The sequence below is a fragment of the Ixodes scapularis genome, unplaced genomic scaffold (assembly GCF_016920785.2).
Source record: "Ixodes scapularis isolate PalLabHiFi unplaced genomic scaffold, ASM1692078v2 PGA_scaffold2__306_contigs__length_199485367, whole genome shotgun sequence".
NCBI classification, from domain to species: Eukaryota; Metazoa; Arthropoda; class Arachnida; order Ixodida; family Ixodidae; genus Ixodes; species Ixodes scapularis.
In genome coordinates, this window is record NW_024609857.1 from 26,056,775 (window position 1) to 26,079,605 (window position 22,831).

Genomic DNA, 22,831 nt, shown 5'->3' on the forward strand with positions numbered 1-22,831 from the left:
CTACGGCTTTGTTATCTAGAAGATGTTGCGCGGCGCCTCCTCCTCTCTGGCTCCGCGTCAGCTGTGCACGTGATTTTGCCGAAAACGAAAGGGCTCGTTTTGACGGAAACCCTGCGGTGTCTATTAGTTTCTCAACGCCGGAAAGAGAGAGGGAGAGGTTGACGCGTGGCTCACGTCGATGCTTCAGACCAATGGCAGCGTAGCACACTACAACTGACAAGCGAAAGACACTGCCGGGTTTTTGTCAAAACTAGCGTTCTAATGCTAACGCATTAAAAAAAAAAAAAGAAGAAAAAGCCGGATCGTATGGTTCAGTTCACACTGTCGGCGACATCCATTACTTTTCTGGGATACTATCATATTAGCGAGTTCTGCGAAATAAACGGATTTTTATTTCCTACCCCATGATAAAACTCTCGATGCAGGTACATCACTTCGCGGCTGCTTGATCTTTCCGTTATACAGCGACCGCGTGCACGCCCGTCAAAACTTTCACATCGCCTGCCGGTCCAACTATCAAAACCGTGGAAGCAGGTTTCGAAATACGTTCTAAAGATCGCCAATATCTTGGAGGGCGTTCCGATGAACGGATTCACTCTTCGAATTGAAACATGCCTTGTCAATATTTTTGAAGTCTTCGCCAAGTTGTAGTAGCTGAAAAAGGACAGCAATCTCTTTGCAATTCAATTTTCTATTTCTGAGATCTCGGGAACTGGCAATTTCCTGCACCTGTCTTGAAAACTACTTAGTATGATCAGCATTTTTCTGTTAGAGTTTTTTGCTGAGTTCGTAAACAGACCAGCAAACCAGACCCTCACAAGTTTCTTCTTTGTCCATCGCGTGCTGTTCATTTTTCAGAAGTCGCCAGCTCAATATACCGTCGTCTCTATGCCGATTTGAATAGCGAGAATCTCTTAATTCCTTTTCGTTTTTTTGTTTTTTTTTTGTCGTGCAGAAGACAAAGCAAGAGGAAAATACGCCGGCGTGACCCACGAAGAGCTGTCACCACCGCTTTTAAGCGACTGGTGGGCGCTGCGGCGGTGGTGGCGCCATCCTCCCATGAAGGCGTGACGGCGTCGGCGGTGTGGTTTCAGCCGAACGCTGCCAAGCCTTCACTTAGTGGCTCAGCAGCCGACGGCTTGATTGCAAGTTTTCGCGAGCGACTGTGGCTGAGTCTGGACAGGTCGAACTGTGTCGAGCCCGTTCCAATCTGGCGGTGAACGGCTCTTGCAGCGGGAGTTGGCCATGCGAGCTGGCCATGACGGTTCAGGAAGTGAACATGGGGCTGCTACTATTGTATACATTTTTGACACTGTGAACACCGCCCAAGCGCGCTTGGATAGGCTGTAGACACCACCTTCGTTTAGTCGCGTAATGGAACGTTAAAGTTGATATTTGCTCATTCTATGTGGACTAAAGTTGTACAAATACCATCCGGAGGACGAAGTTTTCGCGTTACGTCATCATTAACGGTTCCCCGATCCGTCCAAGAGGCAGTTACGCTGAAACTCGATAAGAGTACGCCTCAAATCGCAGGCCGCGTGCGACCCACTGATGTCTTCTGTAGTAGGCTGGATCGCGAATCGAGGCTTGTTTTGCTGGGGTTCAGTTGCACCACCGACGGCCATCGCTTCACCCAGCAAATGCATTGAATCATGAAAAAAAAACACGTTAAAGAGTGAGATTTTTCTTATTTGTGATATATTTTGAACGACCAAACTTGGACGAAGTTTTCTAGGAATGGTGATGAATGTTTTGCGTTGGGTGATGTCGATATTTTATACACTGAAGTTTTAGGGGGAAAATACTTTCCTATCCTCCGTTGACTTTCTCCGCGGGCCCCACGAGCAGCCAGTGAGAGCCACGCCGTCTTGCGAGTATCCAGAAAGGTTTGATTTCGACGCCATGCTTACTTTTATAGTTTTACTTACGAAAGGTTACAGATTGCGTTTGAGGACATTTGAGGCATCAGTTTTGTGTCCAAATCACAGCAGACGATGTCTGATGACCAATCCACTCTTGCTGGCTAAGTCACTTCTCTTTTTTATGCATCCTCAGAAGAAACTGTTTTCGTGTTGCGAGTTATTTTAAGCAAAAACCGGGGTTTTGAAGTATGACAACAACGATTCGGAACAGCTGAGCATACGAACCTGTCAATGGCAGCAGAGAGAAAGAGATTGGCACGCTGTTTGTGTAATTTGATAAGCTTGTCAGCAGTTACTAACGACTGGAAATTCTGTCTTCCTACTCCTGCGAAACCTCATAAAAGTTTCTTTTCAAGGCATTTCACACAAGCTTAGAAAGGTTCACTTTTACTCATTCCTCCCATAGACTTGCATGTACGCGGAGCGCATGTTCGCCTGCTTCTTTTACAGGGGCTGCGATCATATCAAAACGCCAAGCTCCTTTTGGCTGAGTGAAAGAAAAACAAATAGTGGGCAGACTTGAAAGCAGACCTCAACGCATCTAGCGTGGAGGTCTACCCACTATCCTTTCAATCAAAGCCAATTATAGCTTGGCGTCATTATGACGTCAACGCAACTGTTGCGCAAGAAGCAGACGACTTGCTCTCGATCCAGCCTAGTATAAAACAGAGACCAGTGGTGCGTCTTAAAGTAACTGGATTGCAGTGCGTTCTGGCCTCGTTGTGTGCTATAGCGTCGCGCTCGCTGCGACTCGTGAGACGCTGCAAGTTGCGCTGGCGGCGACGCTGACGCGAGCTGGGCGCCTCTGTGTGAATCCACTAGTGATGACGTCAGAGAAGCAAAGGGGCCGACCTTTTTTTTTATAGGTGGCGTTGGTTGTACACGGTGATGGGATAAGTGGGGAATGGGTTTACTAGGGTTGATCGAACGCGATTTCATCGAAACACGTTTAGAGAAGGGGCACGTTTTATCGAAGCTCGGTTTAGAGAAACCGGAGCCTCTGTTTAGAGAAACGCCGTTTATTAAAAAGGCGACGCCGTTTGAAAAAGGCTTTCCTACTTCGCGGGGGTATCACCGGGGCACGTGTTAACCCACTCACCACCCCACGTTTACGCCGCTTCGCGGCGGCAGTCTGCGGCGGCTCATTACAAAAATGTTAACTCACCTGACAAACCCTTACACGCCGCTTCGCGGCGGCCGATTTCTCTAAAAGGAAGCTCATCGACATCTTCTCTAAACTGGGTTTCTCTATAAAGAGATTCGATAAACTGCGGTCGGTAAAACGGCGTTCGCCAAAATAAGCTTCTCTAGACTGGATGCCTCCGATGAGCAATCTAAGCGAATCCTCAATCTTGGTATTGATGCTCTTGACTCTCTAATCACTGCGGTGAATACGGAGATTCCAACAAGTGGTGCCTTTGACGTTGTTGTCGTTTATTTGGCAATGATACAAGTGTATGGAGATCTCTCAGTACGAAACGTAAGCCTCCAAGGATTCCCTGAACGTTTTCAAGGAAAACCGTATTGCGACTCTATGCCGGATACGAACGGGAGGAACGATCACATCTTATACAAAAAAAGGTGGTATTTTTCGTTGATAATCTGTGAAGATACGAAAGCGATAGCTGTAGCACGGTTGCGCAATGCAGGTGGAATGGTGCCGTTACGTACCTGAGGACGGGGGTACGACGTGGCTAGTTCTCATAGTCGTCGTGGTTAGCGTCGGGGGTGCCACTGACGACCACCACGAGTGCTCGGCGATCCGTGAAGTGGGCAAGCGCGGTGGAAGTATTTAATACCGTCCAAGCAATAGTACGCGTAGTAACTGGATACTACCAAAGTGGGATTTCGCACAACGCGATTAATGTTCGAAAACAAGTCTTTCAAGCAGACGACAGGAAGACTCTCCCTTCGTCGCGTCGTTACTGCTGGGATGCCGGGATGCCGGGGCTCCCCCCTCTTCTTTCTCGGTGTCACAAACGCAAACTATTTTCGATGTTTCTTTAATGAAATGAAGAATTTGTTCCCATATTCAGGGACCGGCTACTTTAGTTCAAGAAATAGATGAGGTGTACATGATTACAATTATAAAATACTTACACAATTGCTGAAGCATGAACTATACAGCTTTTCCACAAGTGCGCAGCCATCTTGAATGTCGTCACCTCTGGTATGCGGTAAAACATCTTTTTGATCTCTTCACGCCGCTGGAAGGTGTTTACGAAATATGCATGATTGTCAAACATTTTGGTTTTGCCTCAGCATATTGCAGGTTGATATGTTTTATTAGTTTTATTATTTTTTTCGTCCCGCATACGAGATGCGCAACCTACGTGACTGCGAACGACAAAACAGAAAACTTCTATACTATTTATTCGCCCAGAATCATAAGAACTTGGATAATTTAAAGATCAGGCGATAAGGCACATGCACAATAAATTACAGTGGTATAAAAGATAGTGTACAAAATAAAATAAACATCATACGAAACATTTCAAAGTAAAACACGCTTTCTGTTTTTTTTTTTTTTTTCATGTCACTTCATATTTAGTCGCTAGTTTAATGTTATTAAAATGACTTAGTAAGGTTGATGCACGTTTCCTTCTTTAAAGTCAGGCCAAGGATTTAGAACGTTGGCTAAGTCCGAGGCGATGAATTAACGTTTCCATAGGTCAAGTCAAGTAAGCGTGTAGCGAAGACTTGGATCAACCAAATGAAGTGCGCTGTTTTCGGGGATGTGGCCGAGCCACGTGTCGTTCAACATTCTGTCGCGCAGAGGATAAATGTATTCTTTAGCATCACTTTTCGTAAAGGTTATGGCGTGTATGCTGCTACTTGAATCTGCAGCGGCGGTTCTTTGGTCTCCTTGAGTATTTCCTGAAACACCACTGTGTCCAGGAACCGACCGGTGGAACGTGGTACGAAATTTTATGGCATTAGTAAGTTCTTCGCAAGTACGGTAAACAGTGGAGGGATTTTTACCACGCCTGTTCATTGTCTTGACCGATTGCAGGGCTGCCTTTGAGTCAGTTCATATTATCCAGGAATTCACTGCCGAACAATCGTCGACGTATATTGCAGACACAATTAGAGCGTGTGATTGCGCTGTAGTTGATGAGGTGTGATGTGACAGCCGAAGTAAGGTTCAATAGTTTAAACACGATATCACACATGCTGATGTTGACTCGTCGGCTGCGGTTTATCTATTAGTATTAAACTCTTTTCTTAACAGGTGTTTGTGCGGGAACGGGGCACTAAAGCGTTACAATTCGCCCAGGCACGCAAGAAGAACAAACGACCAACACGGACTGCCAACAAAGCTTTCTCCTTATATGGCCAAATTTTCACAGTACACCACTTGTACATAAATAGTTTTTTTTTGCTTTTTTGTGGCGCTTAATTGTGCATGTTGCTGTCAAGGATACGAGAACTCGTCACGAGACAACTCGTCGCAGCCAACTCGCCATAGGTAAACTCGTCAAATAGGGGATGTCGTCATAGGGCATCTCGTACACGGGGAAGTCGTAACAGAGGGCAACTGGGCACTTGTCCATTTCGTCACAATTTACCCTTTTCGCCGATCTTGCGTTTGCAATTCGGCTTCGATAACTGATGACAAATAGTAATTTACAACTAAGAAATAAAAGCACGACATGGTCTTGTAGATTTTTCTCAAAAAGAGCTTCTGTTGCCATTTCGAAGAGTTTGTGCGTATGGCGCGTGCTTTGCTCGCTTTCCGAAGCGACAAACACGCACGTGCTGGGCTGTAAATATCGCACGCTGGGCCGTACCTGAGGATGGTATATTGTCGGGGACAAGTAAAGAACGCGCACGTTAGCTTCCGCCGTGCTTTGTTTGGGCGTGCGCGCTCGTGCTATCAAGGGAAGCAAACTCATTAGCACATGACTGACTATAACAACCGCTCTGAAACATGAAAATATTGGGCCTAGGAGAACTGATCACAAGCCAACTCATCATAAGTAAGGACTTCAAGTAGGGCAAGTCGTCATGGTGCATCTGAGGGTAATGGCTTTGGCCCTTGCAAAGCTTTCTATCTCTACAGACCCAGTACACAGCGTCGGGGTCTTTTCGGCTAAGCGTATAAGAATACCCTTCGCACAGCATGGGAGCGTCACGCTGGGTTTTAATTAGGTTCATCATACAAAATGCGGTCGTGCTCTCTGAAGGTCCGCACATTTCGCCCATATAGACGCTTTGCAGCAGCTGTGCATGGACGCCGCCATAACTGACCTTCAGTTTTTGTTTCCTCTTATTTCTTTTATTTCACTTCATCATTACCATAGCAGGCCAGGTCATTGCCATATTAGGTTCAACTGTGTCCTTTTCTAAAGCACCGGCCTTTGTAGAGGATCGTCAACTACCGTTTCAGTTGCTCGGCATCTCGGTAAGACAAGAGAAGGTCAGCAATGGCGGCTGTAATTTGGCGCGTGTGTAAAGCGTCTATAGGTATTTGAAGCCACTTCGAAACGAAAAACCCCTTTGGAGTAGATATAGAGAAAAGAAAAGACGCTCCCAAAGACGAAACCTAACTGCTACACTTCCTAGCATCCTGGTGCGGAGGTCTGCATACCGCACCCCTGTTTTGTCATTGCACAATATGTTGCGACCTAACAAAGCTTCCAAAAAGGGTTTAATAACAAAGGAACGTCGTAAGTAAATATAACACCGAAAAGCCGACCACAACCGCCCCCTGCAAACAAGCAAAAGGAGAGGCCAAGTTTGAAACTGTGACAAGTTTGATGCGACCACCTTCCAAAATGAAGCCCCCCGCCCTCCCCTCCCCACGCCCTTTCCCCTCCCCCTATAAAAGAAAAGTCTGTGACGAACTTTCCAAGAACGAGAAGGTCACTGCGACCACTTTCCCTACAACCAGTTCACCTAGAACGAGATGCCCTCTTTGACCAGTTCACCTATGACCAGTTTCCCTGTGTCGAATTGGCTGTGACGAGTGGGCCTGTTCCCATTGTTTCTCTTCAGAGCCTGCCTAAAGATGGTAGCGTTGCTTAATCTATAGCATCTAATCATAGCTGATCGTATCTTGCAGAACGATACCGATATCGGGAACTCGAACCGTCTCTTAAATTTAAAGCATGCTTGCTTTACAGCTCACGCCCCAAGCGGTGTAACGGTGAAACTAGGGCGGGCCTCCGAATAAGCGACGAATATCGACAATTTAGCTGTTTTGGTGCTTATCGTAATTGTTTCCTGTCGTCTCAAGCTTTAACCGAAATCGAAAGAAACGTTTTTCCGTCATCCACAAATATTAAAACACCTCCGCGACAGAGCAAAACGACATCGGCTGAGCATCCTGACAGCGGATTTATCTCAGGAAGTCGCATATCTTTGAATCGTAACGATTTCCACTTTATGAAAAATTCATCGAGTAACAATGGCGATCGTCATTTCTCGGGCACGAAGCGTGTGATTGGAGCGGAGTCCTCACCGAACGTTGACGCGGCCCTCGCGTCCAATATACATGCTCAGTCTCGGGGTATACGTGGCCAAAACAATGACGAACAAGCAAGGTCGCGCACTTTTGACAAGGCTCCATTGGGCCCGAACCCAGCACCGAGCGCTGTTCGACACCTTGACTGTAAAAACGAGGCGCAATCATCGAACGCTGACGTGGCCCTCGTGCCCAATCTCCGTGTGCGCTCGATGTGACGTCGTCAAAATGCTTGTGAATAGACGAACTCATCTCTGTTACGTCACGGCGCGGTGGTGGCGCGTCGGGCGCACTTCCGGTCTGGGGGTGTGGGCTGAAGTCCCCATGTGAGACGTGTATTCCTGCGTTGTTTTGAGAGGAACCTGACAAAAACCTGCCTTCTCGTCAAAACGCCGCGCCTGGGGCTGTACCGAAAGGGTCGAGAAAGGTCTGAAGATCAGTTTACATGTGCTCGGTTCGTCCGAGAACGTGGATGTGTGCAGTGAAAATGGAAAACCAGACGCCCTCGGACCATGATTGCTTCGGCGGGAAGCACTTTAGGTAGAATTCACGAAAACTTGTGGTCATCAGGTTTATTTGTTTTGTTCCAACATGAAAGCTGGAAAACCGTCGAGTTGTACGTACCACCTGCGGACTACATTCAGTGCGTCTTCAAGTTCGAACGGCCGCCTGATCGTTCGAACTGTCGTCCGCTTTTTTAAAGCGTTCTGCTTGTTGTCTGCTCTTTTAGACGACACCAGCCCGTAGACCACATGTTGGCCCGGCATTTGTTATAAGAAGTCAGTGCAGGCTCCAAAAGACTTAAGTTTGAAGGTTGGTAAGCAGGCTCGATGTAAACAGTAGATACTGGAAGGCGTTGATCATTGTTACCAGTGGCCATCACCGACTGGTTATGCCTGATTCACTTGGTCCGATTCTGCTTGCGATTTTCAGTATCGACGTCGACCATCTCAGCTACGGTTCACGGTTTTGCAGCCCGAGCGTCGTCGCGACTGAAAATTTCGAGAAAATTTCATCATGCGAATCAGGCTTTGGCGTACATTCTGCGGCGTCCATGCAGAATAAATCGCCGCATGTATCATTCATTACTCACGCGAAGTTTTGCGGTGTAACGAGCCTCGGTAATTTCGCTGAGGCCGCTCACGTATAGTCAGGCATTGCCAGGAAGACGTATACATATAGAATCAACAATTCGAACCCGAAAAAGGGCAGGGGGATTCACACCGACGCCGACAAAATCGCATTTCAACGGTTTGTTTGTGGGCGACAGCGAGCTTCATGCCCACACTCCATCGCGCATGCGTCGCGCCGGCGGCTTCCGCTAGGGGCGCTCCGCTTTGTTTGTAAACAAGAATTGGTTTATACGGGCTCTGATGATTCTGCTTCGTCTCCAGCCCGAGTTTTTTGCCTTTCATAACACTCGGTCGTACATTGAGGAAGAGAAGGAGAAGGGAGCGTTCGTTTGCATCAGAGTGCCGAGCTCCGATTGGAAGCATTAGTGGGTAAGTTGACGGCCAAGGCTAGGTGCCTCTGTTCGTATGCTCGCTGTCTCTCCCTCCAATCAGAGCGAAGAAGAACGTCATACGCGTCTCGCGCGGGGCCATGCACTCGAACGCCGAACGCGGGCGCCCGGCGTTGGAACGCCAGGCATCGCGCGAGGGATCAGACCACGTTCTTGTTCGCACTGATTGGAGGGAGACAGTGGGAAGGAAGGAAGGAACACAAGCGGCTACAGCCTTGGCGTCTACCCATCGATCCTTCCGAGAAGAGCTCGTGACGCGCTAACGTCGCCTCACGCTCTCTTGTCCTTCTCTCCCTTAGTTTCTCTCGCACGAGGTGCACGCGCGGGTTTGAACCGAAGAAGCATCCTTCTAGTTTGGGTCTCGCTTATCGCATGGCGCTGCGGCGGATACAGAAGACAGCGACGACGTGTTCCGCGAATCTCCCCGTCTCGTCGTCCGTATATGCTCTTCCCGTCGTTGTCTCTAGATAACGCTCGTATAGGGTAAACAAGCGTTGCCTCTCGGGTCTTTCCGAGAAAATTGTGGGCAAGTGAATTTTTTTTCTACAAACAAGAGCAAGAGTCACCACTAACTTTGCGAAACTTTTTTTTTTTCTTTTCATTTTTGAATCCGGACTGGAAGAACAGGATACGACGGTGTCGTTTTCTTTTGTTTTTTTTTTTAATCTAAATTACGTGTTTGTTTTGTTTTGTACGCTTATGTGTGGGGTGTCCCCGTTCACCCCTCCGCCGAAGCCTGCCCTTTTTGCTTCCCAAACGTCGTCAATAGCTGCGTTCGATGTACCTCAAAATTCTGCACCGGTGAAGGCAAATCGACGCAGCGTCGCCTATAGAATTCGCCAGCGTCGCCGCCAACGCTTCTTGCAGCGTCTGACAACGAGTGCGACGCCAGCACACGCGGCGACGCCAAGGTGGACGCCGTGTCTGCCGCGACGTTGAGCGTGCTTGCCGCTTTGGGGCGGGTCCACTAACCATGACGTCATACGCGAGCCTCGTTGTCGAGCTGGTATTGCGATAACTCTGCCCTCATAAAAAGTTGGAATACAATGCTTCGTGACGTCTTTTATGTTAACGCCCGTCTATACATAGGGTTTCTTTCGCTTCAACGAAGAGCTTCTGGCCGGTGCCATCTTTTAAGTATTGGACGTGTAATGCAAGTTTTTTTTTATTTATTTAAATAATAAATAATATATATATATGCTTTTTACGATCGATACAACGGATCAGACCCGTCAAGGCCTATGAGGCTTGTTGGCCTTGCTTGGCAGCCAAAAGAGAGATATCATTCAAAAACCAATCTTGCGTCAAAAAAAAAAAAAAGGCACTTAAAACATTTGTAGTTTTAGTTTACCAAAAAAAAAAAAAAAGGTATTCGCGAATATTACGAAAATATTACGCAACATATGCCATTTAACTGTGTGCTATCGCCCCAACACAACATGAAATTACATTGTTCGTTGACACAAAAAGTACAAAATGAAATGCGTAAAAAAACTTCACTCAATTGTTTAAACAGTTAAACGAAAAAAAAAAGTTTCCGAAGGAAGTTCTTTTTTTTTTTTTTTTTTGTAACCGAACAATCTGCGTAACACAACAATCACAATAGAAAAACAGGAATCTCAAGCAGGTGGATAATAGGCAGGTAAACGTATTTTCTCAATATGAGGTTTATACGAGTCAAGTCTATACACACAAGAAGTTTTTGTAGGCATAAAACCCCAATAAAAAATATAAAACCAAAAACAAAAAAAAAAGCAATGCCACTACTATGCAGCTTAAGAAGAAATCCCTCAAATCTACTCTTGTAAGCAGCTAAAGCAGCACGCTGGCGCATGCTGGACAGTGGATTTTGCTTACGAAGGTGGCCATGAAGTCTGTACGTCGATTCTTGATCGGTATTCAAGCGTACGAAGACACAGAGAGTCAGCACTTCGGAGTGCCAAGGAAGCTTTGATCACGTCGCGAGACCGCCAAAACTTGCTTTCGACGAGTCGCGCCTTTTCCTTGCGGTGAGTTTTCAAAAGCAAGTCTTGCCGTTCTCGCAGAGGTTTAAAAACCTTCTTCGGCGTATGACGACGAACGAGTAGAAAACATGTCTTCAGCACGCTGCCGCCAGCCTCTGCAGCACTCGCAAAAACGCGATTTCGCTGCATGCAAGATGGCCGTCCGGTGGCCGCACCCACGGAGCGGGGAAGCGCGCGATTAAGCAATTTTCATAGAGATCAGCGGCTACACTTATATCCTAAATACCTTCAATTGGCGTGGCGATGCCAAAACAACGTTTTCGCCCATACTGGAAGTCACGCCATTCATGATTGCGGCGTCCTTGTTGAAAAGACGCGTACGGGGAGGATTTTCTCGTTTTTATGGAACGAGTGAAGGCCAGGCCACTGCACTATTGAAATAGAACACGGGTGAAGCTATGGGGAATGTTTGCTGAAGGCCATAGTTGAGTCCCTTGCTGATAAGGGCAAGCTTGAGCTGAGTTTCCACAACGCCTTCCGCAACTTGCTCTCGATACCACCAGCATGGTATTTCTCAAAAGATAAACGGGGGGCTCGGTCTGAGCATGCGTTGTAAACACTGAGTTCAAATATGATGCTCTGTGAATACCAGTACCACCTATATTGAAACTGTTTCCTCTGCGCGAATGCACCTTAGCTTAACTTCAGGGTCATATATAATGTAGCGATGTTGGCTTCTTTATCGCAGCATGTTTTTTTATTGTATATTTATTTCAGTACTATTTTGTATGCAATTTCTTGTAATGGCTACTACCTGTTTTGTCATAAGAAGCACAATGTTGGTGTTCTGAAGTTCTACACGAGGGTTTAGTAGAAGCTTTCTTTCATTCAGCACTCATAGGGATGAGCCCACGCTATCAAAGATGGACTCTGTTTGGGCTAGTTACATATTCTCATTAGGTGGAGGTAAAACCAATGTATATCAAGAACATCAAATCTGTTACATTTTGAATTCAAGGTAATGCAATCACGCCGTCGGCACGCATTCGACCATAACGCAACCATGCGGCAGTCGGGAACACGTCATTAACCCATATGGGAAGTTGACAAAGGTACCTGGTTCAGCTAGCATATATACTGCTATACGGCCACGAGAAAAGCGTATATCTGTAAAATGTTTCGTTGACACGACTCACGAACACCCGCGCAGGGAGAGCCATTAGCCATTCTCTCTCTAAAGTTTGTAAGAAAACCTTTCATCTGGAGTATGCACCATTCCAACGTTTACATAATTTAGAGCCCGGAGTACAATCTGCACAGCCGATTACGCGCGCTTTTGGCACTCATGGAAAGTAAGCGAAGCACACATACGGACTTAGGAAATGGCGTCGGCCAGAAGCACTTTGTCATAAAGTGGTCTATACTTATCTGAAGCTATGCATGAGCGCAGCCATAACTGACCTTCACTTTCTGTTTAATAATAATGAAATGAAGCGAACCAAATGGAAGGCTTCCACTTAATTCGCTTTATTTCATTATTGTTGTCGCGCGGCAGCGTATGGGCGCTTTAAACAAGGGCCAGCCGCGGAGCCGCCATAGCAGACCTCTTGTCTTACCGAGATGCCGAGCCACAGGAACAGGCGTTGACGACCCTCCACAAAGGCCTATACAGGGGAGAAGGACACAGAAGCACCTAAAATGGCAATAACCTGTCCTACTGTGGCAATGATGAAGTGAAGCGAACGGAATAAGAGGGAACAAGAACTGAAGGTCAGTTATGGCGGGGCCGATGCGCAGCTGTCTGAAAGCGTCGATACTAACCTTCTATAGTCGGTTACAGGTTTAGAAAAAAGCTGGAGCTCCGCCCACAAGCGTAAAGCGCCGCTTGAAATGCCTACGCCGTCAAAGAAAATAGCTCCCTAGCAACGCCGTTTTATCCCTCTCAAAGAAACGTCTTCTAGGCCAATACATAAATAATTTAGTTTCTTCACGATACTTAAAGAAGTTGAGATACGTTATTGTCCACGCACGGGTTCAGTATTAATGGACAGGGGTCATATCTAATGTTCCGCCTTCTAACTGACTTCCTGTCTAAATAGCTGTCTGAACTTCTGTCTTCCAGTGGTTTCGGTTTCGGTAGTCGAGAACCAGACTTTTTTGAAAAACTAAAAAAAAAAAGAAAGGACATTATTATTTCGTAACTAATGCAAATTACCTTATTTTTCTTAGTTTTATATACTTTATAGATGAATAGTGTATGTTTAGTTGATTTGTTGAATAGAAAATCTTTTGCGTTTCCGGTTTCGACGAATTCGCGATTTGGAAAGTCGTTCTCCGGTTGTGTGTTCCACATGTTTTCCGTCATGGATCCCAACGAGGAAGCTGCGGAAAGTGATTCTTCGGATTCTTCTTGGTCGAGAGACCTACCGTCTACGCCAAAACGCTGGTTCAAGAAGCACAAGAGCGGCCACATCTTGAACAGCGGCCAACGAGAGCTCCTTCTGAACATGTACGTTCGGATGCGGCATACGGAGCCCGACCTCGACGTGATTGAGGCCTGCAAGGCAGTCAGCAAACTGGCAGGTGTCAGCGTGTCCAGTGTGCTTGCAATCAAGAAGGAGGCAAGTGCGAATGATGGGCAACTCGCGTCACCCTCTCGGAAGCGCCCAACAAATGCAGGCAAGAAGCGGCGTACTGCAAAGTACGGTGACCTCGTGCTGTGTGCCTTAAGATCGTGTGTGCATCGGTTTTTTCGCCGGAACGAGATGCCCACGGTTGAAAAGATAGCAGCCGAGTTCCGCACAAGCCCAGAACTCCCCTCGCTGCAGGCGTGGACCGTGCGTCGTCTCCTTCTTGACATCGGCTTCAGGCGAGAAAGGAGGGCTCGAAACTCGCTCATGGTCGAGCGAGACGACATCGTCGCTTGGCAGCAGACGTACTTGCGGGACATCACGCGTCACAGGCAAGAGGGCCGCCAGATTTTTTACCTCGACGAGACGTGGGTGACGGCCGGGCACACTGCCTCGACGGTGTGGGTGGACAGCACTGTGACCTCGTCCCACGACGCCTTCATGCGAGGTCTCACAACGGGCCTGAAGCAGCCGTCGGGGAAGGGCCAGCGCCTCATCGTTACGCATATCGGCAGCGAAGATGGATTTGTCCCTGGGTGCCTGGACGTCTTCCGCGGCAAAAAAACCGGCGACTACCACGAGGAAATGGACGGCCCTCGGTTCGAAAAGTGCTTCGACGATGTCCTCCAAAAACTGCCGACGGGGAGTGTCATCGTAATGGACAATGCCCCGTACCATTCCCGGCGGTTAGAGGCGGTGCCGACGACCAGTTCCCGGAAGGAGCTCATCCAGGGCTGGCTCACGTCGAAAGGTATTGCTTGGGACGCCAAGATGCTGAAGAGGCAGCTCCTTGAGATCGTGTCGTCGGTCAAGCCGCAGTACGTGAAGTACCGTGTGGACACTGCTGCAGAAAGGGCTGGTTGCACAGTGGTCAGGCTTCCACCCTACCACTGTGAGTTCAACCCAATTGAACTCATCTGGGCACAGATCAAGAATCGTGTCGCAGCCCGAAACGCAGTGTTCAAGATTGGCGACGTTGAGAGACTCCTCAAAGAAGAAGCTGAGCAGGTCACGGCTAGTAACTGGTGCAACGCTGTGAGGCATGTCGTCCAAGTGGAAGAAAGCTTCAAACAAGGAGGAACGACAAGTGCTCACATCGAGCCAATCGTCATCGCTCTTAATGAAGGTGACACTTCTTCTGAGAGTGACATGTCCAGTGTGGGGCCCCTCGACGACCCGTGATGTCAACATCAAGGGGGATCAACCCTAAAAACAAAACGGTCCTTTTAAGGACCACTCATATGCTGTAAAATCGGATGCGTGTCGTACACGTCTCCCGTGTCTCATGTTGTTGACGTGATGTTGTGCTTCATTACCTCATTGCACTGGTCAAGGCTTTTTGAGGTCTTTAAGGTCTGCCTTACATATTCCACTGGGCCGTAAGTGAGCAGCATAGAGTTTCCAATCCCTCAGCACTGTTCCACTTCCTCGAATCGGCTGGCCCAAAGGCTTAGAAGGTGCAACTCAGAGCTTGGAGTTCCTCCATGCACCTCGACCAACTGGGTCACCGCCTGTGGTAAGCGCAGTTAGAACGGAAACGGAGAGTCCGTATTGATATCTGTATGGATATCACCCTAATTCACAAATTGTGCGGTGCAATAGGGAGGCTGAGCTTATAGGGCTTGCCTACAACCTCAGTCTCCTACTATCATGCCGAGTTTTATGGTTTACATTCTCGTAATGCCGAGCATTACGAGAACAGCGACTCGTGTTAGAAATGGGGAGAGCTAACTTTCACTTGCCAAGATTCGCGCTATTTAACAAGCTTTGCACTTTGTCTGTTTACTTCTATAGCTCGTTTCTTTTAGGACTGTTAATGTTTTATAGCTCTCTCGGATGAGCGTTAACACAAAGCATGTCAGTTTAAACGACACCGGGAAAAGGTAGGTATCGTGCATACCACTGGTTTTATCCTCCCTACATGCAATCGAAGGTGCAAAGGAGGCCGCTATAGCAATCGTGACTTACCATTTGATTGATAGTGACGAAAACTTGGCAGGAGTTGCACGGTTCACAACTGAGTTAATGACGCCGTACAACGTCGTTTCAGTAGTTACACTTCGTTTATTTATCCACCGTTGCAAGCGAGGGCGCAGGCAATGCCTAGCAAAGGAACCCGGTGCTGGGGGTGCCGGCAGTTCACTCGTGCTGCTAATCTCGCTCATACATACTGTTGTTATCACTGGATGATGAGCGCTGCATTTTCATCTCGCCCCACGGAGTCCACAGGGAAGAAAAACGGCGATACCGGCACTGTATTGACAGGCGACTCGAGGCAGGGAACGCAGACCTCCAACGAGAAGAAAAAAAGAAGACGACGTCAGACGAGCGGCCCAGCGATGCTAAGCCTTGCGTCCGCTTCGAACTTTCCGATGGCGATACCATCGCCGGATCATCACGTCGTCGCACAAAAGCTACTGCGAACGCAAGTCGTTACCGTTGAGACTTCGCGGCATGGCCTCGCGTTAGTAAAATACCGTGGCAAGACCAGCATATTCGCTGAAAAATGCTGGTGTCCTGTTGCTAGGTCCAGGCTGCCATGTTGGAAGCTTTCGTCCGGAAAAAAATCAGGATTGGTCCGCAGAGGCCGTGACGTCACGAGGACGCTCGGGCGTGATTGGCGGTAAGTTGACGGCGGATAAATACATATCGATGTGCAGCTTTTTTCTTAACCTGTAACTGACTATAGACACCATCGTATTGTTGTCCCCGGCGCAGTCGGTGTGAATTCATTACCGATTTCAGCGGCTGGGCGTCTCGGGGATACAACAAAAGATAAGTTATGGCGGCTGTAATCTTGCGCGCGGGAAAAGAGTCTATAGGAGGTCAGAGCGTTCGGGGACGCCAGAGATCCGAGCTCTGGTTGGAATGACTACTGGGCAGACCCTAAAGGGCTGTTTATACTCCAACGTAACGTCGACGGGCGCGCGCGCCCAACCGCGTTGCCTGACGTTGCTACGAAAGGACAGTTTATACTCTGACGACAGGTGGAACGCCTCGCAACGTAACGCGCCCCGGCGCGCGCCACCGAAGCTCACGTCGAGGCGGGCTGTCTATACTCCAACGTAACGTCGACGGGCGCGCGCTCCCGAGCGCGTTGCGTGACGTAGCTGCGAAAGGAGAGTTTATACTCCGAACACAAGTGGACCGCCTCGCAACGTAACGCGCCTCGGCGCGCGCCGGCGAAGCTCACGTCGAGGTAGGCGCTGCTCGAATCTCGGCGTCGGCCGACGACGGTCGTCACCCAGAATTCCTCGCGCGAGCGTCAGTTGGAAAGAAAAATGGCGAACGGAGGTGCCGCGGAGTGCGAACCGAGCGATCTGACGACGGACGAGGTTGAGCGGCTCATTGAAGCGGTGAGAGAGCGCGAGTGTCTTTATGACGTCGGTTCTCTAGAGTACAGGGATTCCAAGCGAAAAAAGAATGCCTGGGAGTCCGTGCGCATTGCCTGCGGCATGAAGTCCGGTAAGTTGACTAGGGTGATTTCATGTCCGCTTTGCTTGGCGTGACGACATCTGGCCATTTTGTTTCGAACGCTTTTTTTTTTTTTGTGTGTGTGTGTGTGTGTTGAAGCGCGTGAAAGAGCGTGTCCCTGCACGCGCGCGTGGCGCTGACTGTGCTACGGCCACGGTGTAGCTACGGCGACTATTTGCTTCCTCCGATTTCTTTGTATTTTCCCTGTGAGCGCGTGCTGTCGCCATCGGTTACTACAAACGATGGCATCATCCAAACAGAAAGACATTGAGGCGCTCTAGTTATTTAGGACTTCAAACAGAAAAGCAGTGCAAGCGGCTTACCTGACATGGCAACTTGTTCAGCATTTTATTTTTGTATCACGTCTGCATTTGGCAGAACTGAATTTGACATATTTATTTCAGGTGAGGACGCACAAAAAGCGTGGAAGCGTGTACGCGACAGGTATGTTCAGGAGGTCCGCGCCATTGAAGCTGCCACAAGGAGTGGCAGTGGCTTCGTCCGGAAAAAACAATGGGCCTTCCTGGAAATGATGTCGTTTTACGATAAACATATCCGACCCAGGAAGTATGTAAACAGAACATGAGTCCTTATTTGCTAACTAAATTTCTCTCCCATATGTTAATCCCATTTGCAGGGCAACCACCAACGTAAAGGCACCACCTGTGGGCGACACAGCACAGTGTCTATTAATGGAAATGGTGGAATCTTCTCCTGACGACTCGACCATTCCCACTGACTTCGAGCCTGCCCAAAAAGAGCTGCAGTGCAGCCCCGAGGCTGCTGTCCCAGCCACGCCGTCCACCTCGGTTGTATCAACATCAAGCACCTCGAGGAGGTCATCAGGCCAGTCACAAAGGTGCCCAGGACCCCCCCATTCTGCACGTAGAAGGGAGGTTGACGCAAAGGAGAGAGAACTTCTAAATCATTTAAGGACTAAAATGACACAGAACGAGGCGTTTGCCTACTCTGTAGCACAATCTCTAGATCGTTGGGACGAGGTCACCAGTGCCCAATTCAGGGCTTGTGTTATGCAGATTGTGTATGAGTATTAATGTAAATTTCAGCAGAAATAAAATGCCCACGACCTTTGTGCATCTGAAGGCACACGTGTCCACTCATGTTTTGATAATATACACATTCTGTTAATATGAACTACATTTTCGAAGAGCAATCTCTGCTTATGCAATTCTACTACATCGTTAGAAAAAAAAAACATAATCTGTGAAGCAGTCTATGTTAATCTGAATATTATTAACTCTCTAGTTCAATACTTCAGAATTCGTTCTTGGAGGCAAGCTGCAGGGATGCCTATCACATAAAATAGCTTGAAAGAACACCTACAGACATTTTTCAAATTTACCCCAAGCGTCAAGGAAGTGGCTTGGAATGTAGGTACACACGAGTGTGGAAGATACCTTGCGCAGCGAGTGTACCTGCAAACCCGGCATGATCTTTGGTGCTTGTGTAAATTAGCAAAATGTCTAGTGCACATAATAGCATCATCTGCTACTCAGACACACAGCCTGCGCTAATACCGTTAATCAAACATGCTTTCTACCCATTACATTCACTTCGTGGGTGGCACGCATTGCTCAAAACCTGTTTATATTTCCGAGAAAAATGCAAGTAGAAAAGCAGGCTTATCGAAAGTACATCTAGAATGTTATTTTACTCCTTTGTGGTGTAAATGAAAAGATTAAACCCGACTTTTGTAATTAATACGCAAGCTGTCCTATTTTCCAAGTGAGCCACTACTACATTCCTGCGGGTTCACTTAATAAGAAGCCAATCATTTGGTATGCGTGCCTGTATCTCAGTGGCAAGCGAAAAACATGGATGGCCAATATTCCTCGCTTGTGCCAATTACCTCGCTCTCCCCTGTACAACAAAATTCACCAAGGTAGGCAGGTAAGCTCTTTGAAGGTGAAAACAACGAGGGATTGCGAAATATATTTTGCCGGTCAACCCTGTTAAGCAAGCAGAGCAGAGAAAATATATACAATTTATTTGCAAGGAAAGAAAAAAATTGAACAGCATTGATAACAACCTTGTGTCGTCGTCTACTCCCTCGTCACTATGTCGTGTTGCCACGGGATGGCTCCCCTAGGGGAGATGAAGTGGTCTGCCAGCTGGTCCCTGATGCTGATTGCTGCTGGGCTGCTGTTGCCACCTAGGCTCCTGTTTACACCAACATTCAAGATGTCAGCTCGCCACTGACCATCCACACGGGCACCCCTCCTTTCACTGTCAGCATATCCAGGAGGGCGGTAGGCTTCATCCCTTGTTAGGAAGTTGTGGAGGCAGACTCCCGCTTTTATCATATTTTCACAGTGCTCAACAGTGCCATGCATGGGAGCCAGAAACGCCCGCCAGCGAGACACAAGTATTCCGAAGGCGTTTTCTACTGTACGCCTGCCCCGGGAGAGCCTGTAGTTGAAGACCTTTTTTCGGTAGTCCAAGCCTCTTCCGGGGAAAGGGCGCATGAGGTACGTTTTCAACGGGAAGGCTTCATCCCCCAGGAGGCACAGAGGTGGTGCAGGCTCTGCGACTACAGGGATCTGGAGGGTGTTGGCAGCTAACGCCTTTCCGAGGTTAGACTCTCTCAACACACCGCCATCGGACTGGTGTCCGGCAGCCCCAATGTCCACCAGTCGAAACCTGTAGTGGGCATCAACAACAGCGAGCAGCACCATAGAGTAGAATTTCTTGTAGTTGTGAAATATTGAGCCAGAGTTTGGTGGGCACCTGATCGCAAAGTGCTTGCCATCTATTGATCCAATGGCGTTAGGAAAGTTCCACTTGACGCAGAACTCCCTCCGGATCTCTTCCCACTGTTGTGATGTAGGTGGCTGCAGCACTAACGGGGAGAGGCAGTCCCAGATGGCTGGCAGCGTTTCCTGGAGGATCCCCGATAATGTTGCTTTATGCATCCGGTAACTTATGGCCACATGGCCCAGGGATCCTGGTGATGCAAGGAACCTAGAAATGTGAAAAACAAAATTGTGAGACTTAGTACCTAACTCAGAGCAACTGTTTAGTCAGTCATTTGCACTGTTTGTGACTAAGAACGACCTACGAGAGTGCTCCGTCAGACTTATATTGCTATACACGCAATATGTAAATATGTACTAAATGTGTTTGACTGACGCTCTACGGTGTTTTGAAATAGTTTCTACTCTAAAACCGCCCGCAAAAATCAAGAGATTGGCGCATGAAGTGGAAATTGATCTCGAATATGAGTTTTACTGTGCTGATTTACTCATTAAAAATTTCAGTCTCAATTTAAAGTGCAAAAAAAAAAATTAATGACGATGTTGTCAAGTGGGTCAGCCTTTCTATTTAGTAAAATATGTGTTTGATGTAGTAAGTGTTACAATGATACGTTGATCCGCTTATTTATGAGTGTCTCAAAATAAAGTTACAAGGTAGTACTAATGGCCCGTCGAACATCAGCAACTGAACCTATCAAGTTGAAACTTACCTCGAATACATACCTCACTAGTCCCCTTTACATATTACAAATTCAAGTCTCTATTTAAAGTACGAAAAACTTAAAAAGAAAACTTTCCCATTTTAGGCTTTTTTTTTCGTTCTAGGAGTTCAGACTTAAAATATGAATGCGTGCTGTACATCCAACCAGTAAAGGAAGCATTTGAGGTAAGTTTCTACTTGAAACGTCGCGTCCCTGATTTTTGCTGGCGATTTAAGAGCCCAAACTTTATTTTGAAACGCACTGTCAAGATTGGGCCTCTCAATTAAAATATCGGAGTAGATGAGAGCGCATAAGTTCCCGGTTTGAGGTATTTTAATACGAGTTGGGCGTGTGTACGGCGGTAGTACAGCGCCTAGAAGCATAACCCAATCAGTCAAGCATCCGCGAAAATGAAGTGTATATCAAATATGTAGTACATAGAGTGCCTCAATGTACTTCTGTTTTGGGGGATGCCACCGTTTGTAGTGCCCGATGCCGACAGCACGCGCTCACAGGGAAAATACAAAGAAATCGCAAGAAACAAAATGCTGCCTTAGCATAGTCACGCCAGCAGCGCGTGGAGGGACACACTCTTTCACGCTTTCAGAACAAAAAAAAAAAATAAGCGTTCGAAACAAAATGGTAAAATGTCATCACCCGAAGCAAAGTGCACATGAAGGCACCTTAGTAGTACATACCTCAGTGTGATGGCCAGCCGCTCAGCGGGCGAGATGGGAGAGCGATGTGTGGGCGAGTGTACAAGACGGTCGTGGACGAGTCCGAGCAGCTCGTCGAATGAAGCCTTCGTCATCCTGCAGAAAAGGAAACGACAGAATTGATTCACTATGATAAGCGACATGACTATCGACCGTCGCCTTACCTGAAATATTGGAAGTGGTATTCTGGGTCGGACTCGCGCAGCTCCTGTATTAGATGGTAAAATTCTCCAAACACTGTGCGCTTATCAAATATGTCTCGTACGTACATCGTGCGTGTTCTCTGGCGCCGTATTCGGCGCCATAAAAGCACCGCTGCAATTTTTTTCTTTTTTTGCTGATCTAAATACATCGCGAATCGGCTCTCCATGGTTCCTCCCGTCTGAACAAGTCAGGACAGAATGCAAACGGAAACGGAAATAAACCATCAGCTTATGTCGCGGTTGTCATGGCGACGCGCAGGCGCAACGCGAAGTGCGCGTCGGAGCGCGCTGGACCGCGATGGAGTATAAATGCCGTTGACCGCAACCCTTTCAGCGCAGCGCGTCGTGTCGTTGTTGACGACGAACGCCGGCGCACGTCACGTTCGTCGACGTCGGAGTATAAACAGCCCTTAAGTTAGCTGGCTTTGTTTCTAGTCACTGCTCGAACGCGTTCTAACGCGCTCAATGAATTCCAGATGCCAGCGTTCGGCGTTCAAGCGCGTTCGAAGAGTGAGTAGAGACGAGGCATCCTTGCGTCTACCCAATTCCAGTCGCAGCTCGGCTCCCTGGCGTCCCCGCGCGTTCTGATTTCCTCCTCTTCCACATTTGCTACCCGCATATGCACATTTCCTTTGTCGGTAGCGTCTTATTGCTCGTCCATTGCTGTAACCGTAAATATCAAAGTTCCGTTTTTTTTTCTTGTTTTTTTTTTTTTTTTTTTGTGATGCGAAAGCATTTATTGTCACATGGAGCGAACCGGCGCAATCAGTTTTTGAAGCCGCGCCAAACGGCACCTAAATAGACCGATCTCACCGGCTAGTTTGAGTACGCCACCGCTGCCGATATGCATCGTTGGAGCTGTAGTCTTTGTGCACGCGCGACAACCCTGCTGGAGGTCTGCGCGAGCAGACCACGAGGCAGCATGAGCTGTCACGTGAACCGGCGTCTGCCTCCTACAAACTACAGTTATGGCGGCGTCACGCATGCGTGGAACGCTTGGTGAGATCGGTATATTCTCCTGTCTTATGGAGCGAAGCCTGTAGTCTGTAGCAGCGAATTGATGGATAACTTCCCATCGGAGTGCGCGCGGCGTAGTTACAAAAAACGCCACCCCACACTCCATGGCGCTGCGGCCCCCGCCGAGAGGGTCAGAAGCGGTCGCAGGGCGAAGAATGACATTCATGCTTTCGCATTCGCAACTCGTAAGAAGTGTTTAGGTGTCCTCGGAAGTTTCTAAATTTATCATTTGGCCGACTTCCTCCGCGAGCGCGCTGGATCTGGGATGTGGCCCAGCACGTGTGGACCGCGATTTTTGCAAAGGCTGGACTGTTGTGACGTCTGTGCGTACGCTCTAACGTAAACATTGGACTGACCTCGAGGAGAATGGTCGCAGACGCTACGTTGCGGCCAGACGGTTATCGTCAGGTGAAAAACAAAAAGAGAAACAGACTTGCC

General features: G+C 48.0%; 3 protein-coding genes across 3 annotated transcripts; 2 read left to right on the forward strand and 1 right to left on the reverse strand.

Annotated features, from left to right (window-relative positions):
* The first annotated feature begins 13,949 nt into the window (after nucleotides 1–13,949).
* On the forward strand, nucleotides 13,950–14,690 carry LOC115330715. The gene has a single exon (XM_040220722.1). It carries the CDS (start codon nucleotides 13,950–13,952, stop codon nucleotides 14,688–14,690), a length of 741 nt encoding a protein of 246 aa, XP_040076656.1.
* Nucleotides 14,691–16,649: 1,959 nt separating this feature from the next.
* On the forward strand, nucleotides 16,650–18,037 carry LOC120848709. Its single transcript, XM_040220721.3, has 4 exons — nucleotides 16,650–16,973; nucleotides 17,387–17,426; nucleotides 17,620–17,791; nucleotides 17,933–18,037. Exons 1-4 carry the CDS (start codon nucleotides 16,790–16,792, stop codon nucleotides 18,035–18,037), a joined length of 501 nt encoding a protein of 166 aa, XP_040076655.1. The 5' UTR covers nucleotides 16,650–16,789.
* Nucleotides 18,038–18,936: 899 nt separating this feature from the next.
* LOC115333031 (putative nuclease HARBI1) lies at nucleotides 18,937–21,578 on the reverse strand. The gene is made up of 3 exons (XM_040504664.2): nucleotides 21,338–21,578; nucleotides 21,156–21,269; nucleotides 18,937–19,964 (listed from the first exon to the last, which is right to left on the reverse strand). Exons 1-3 carry the CDS (start codon nucleotides 21,541–21,543, stop codon nucleotides 19,046–19,048), a joined length of 1,239 nt encoding a protein of 412 aa, XP_040360598.1. The 5' UTR covers nucleotides 21,544–21,578; the 3' UTR covers nucleotides 18,937–19,045.
* Nucleotides 21,579–22,831: the final 1,253 nt, after the last annotated feature.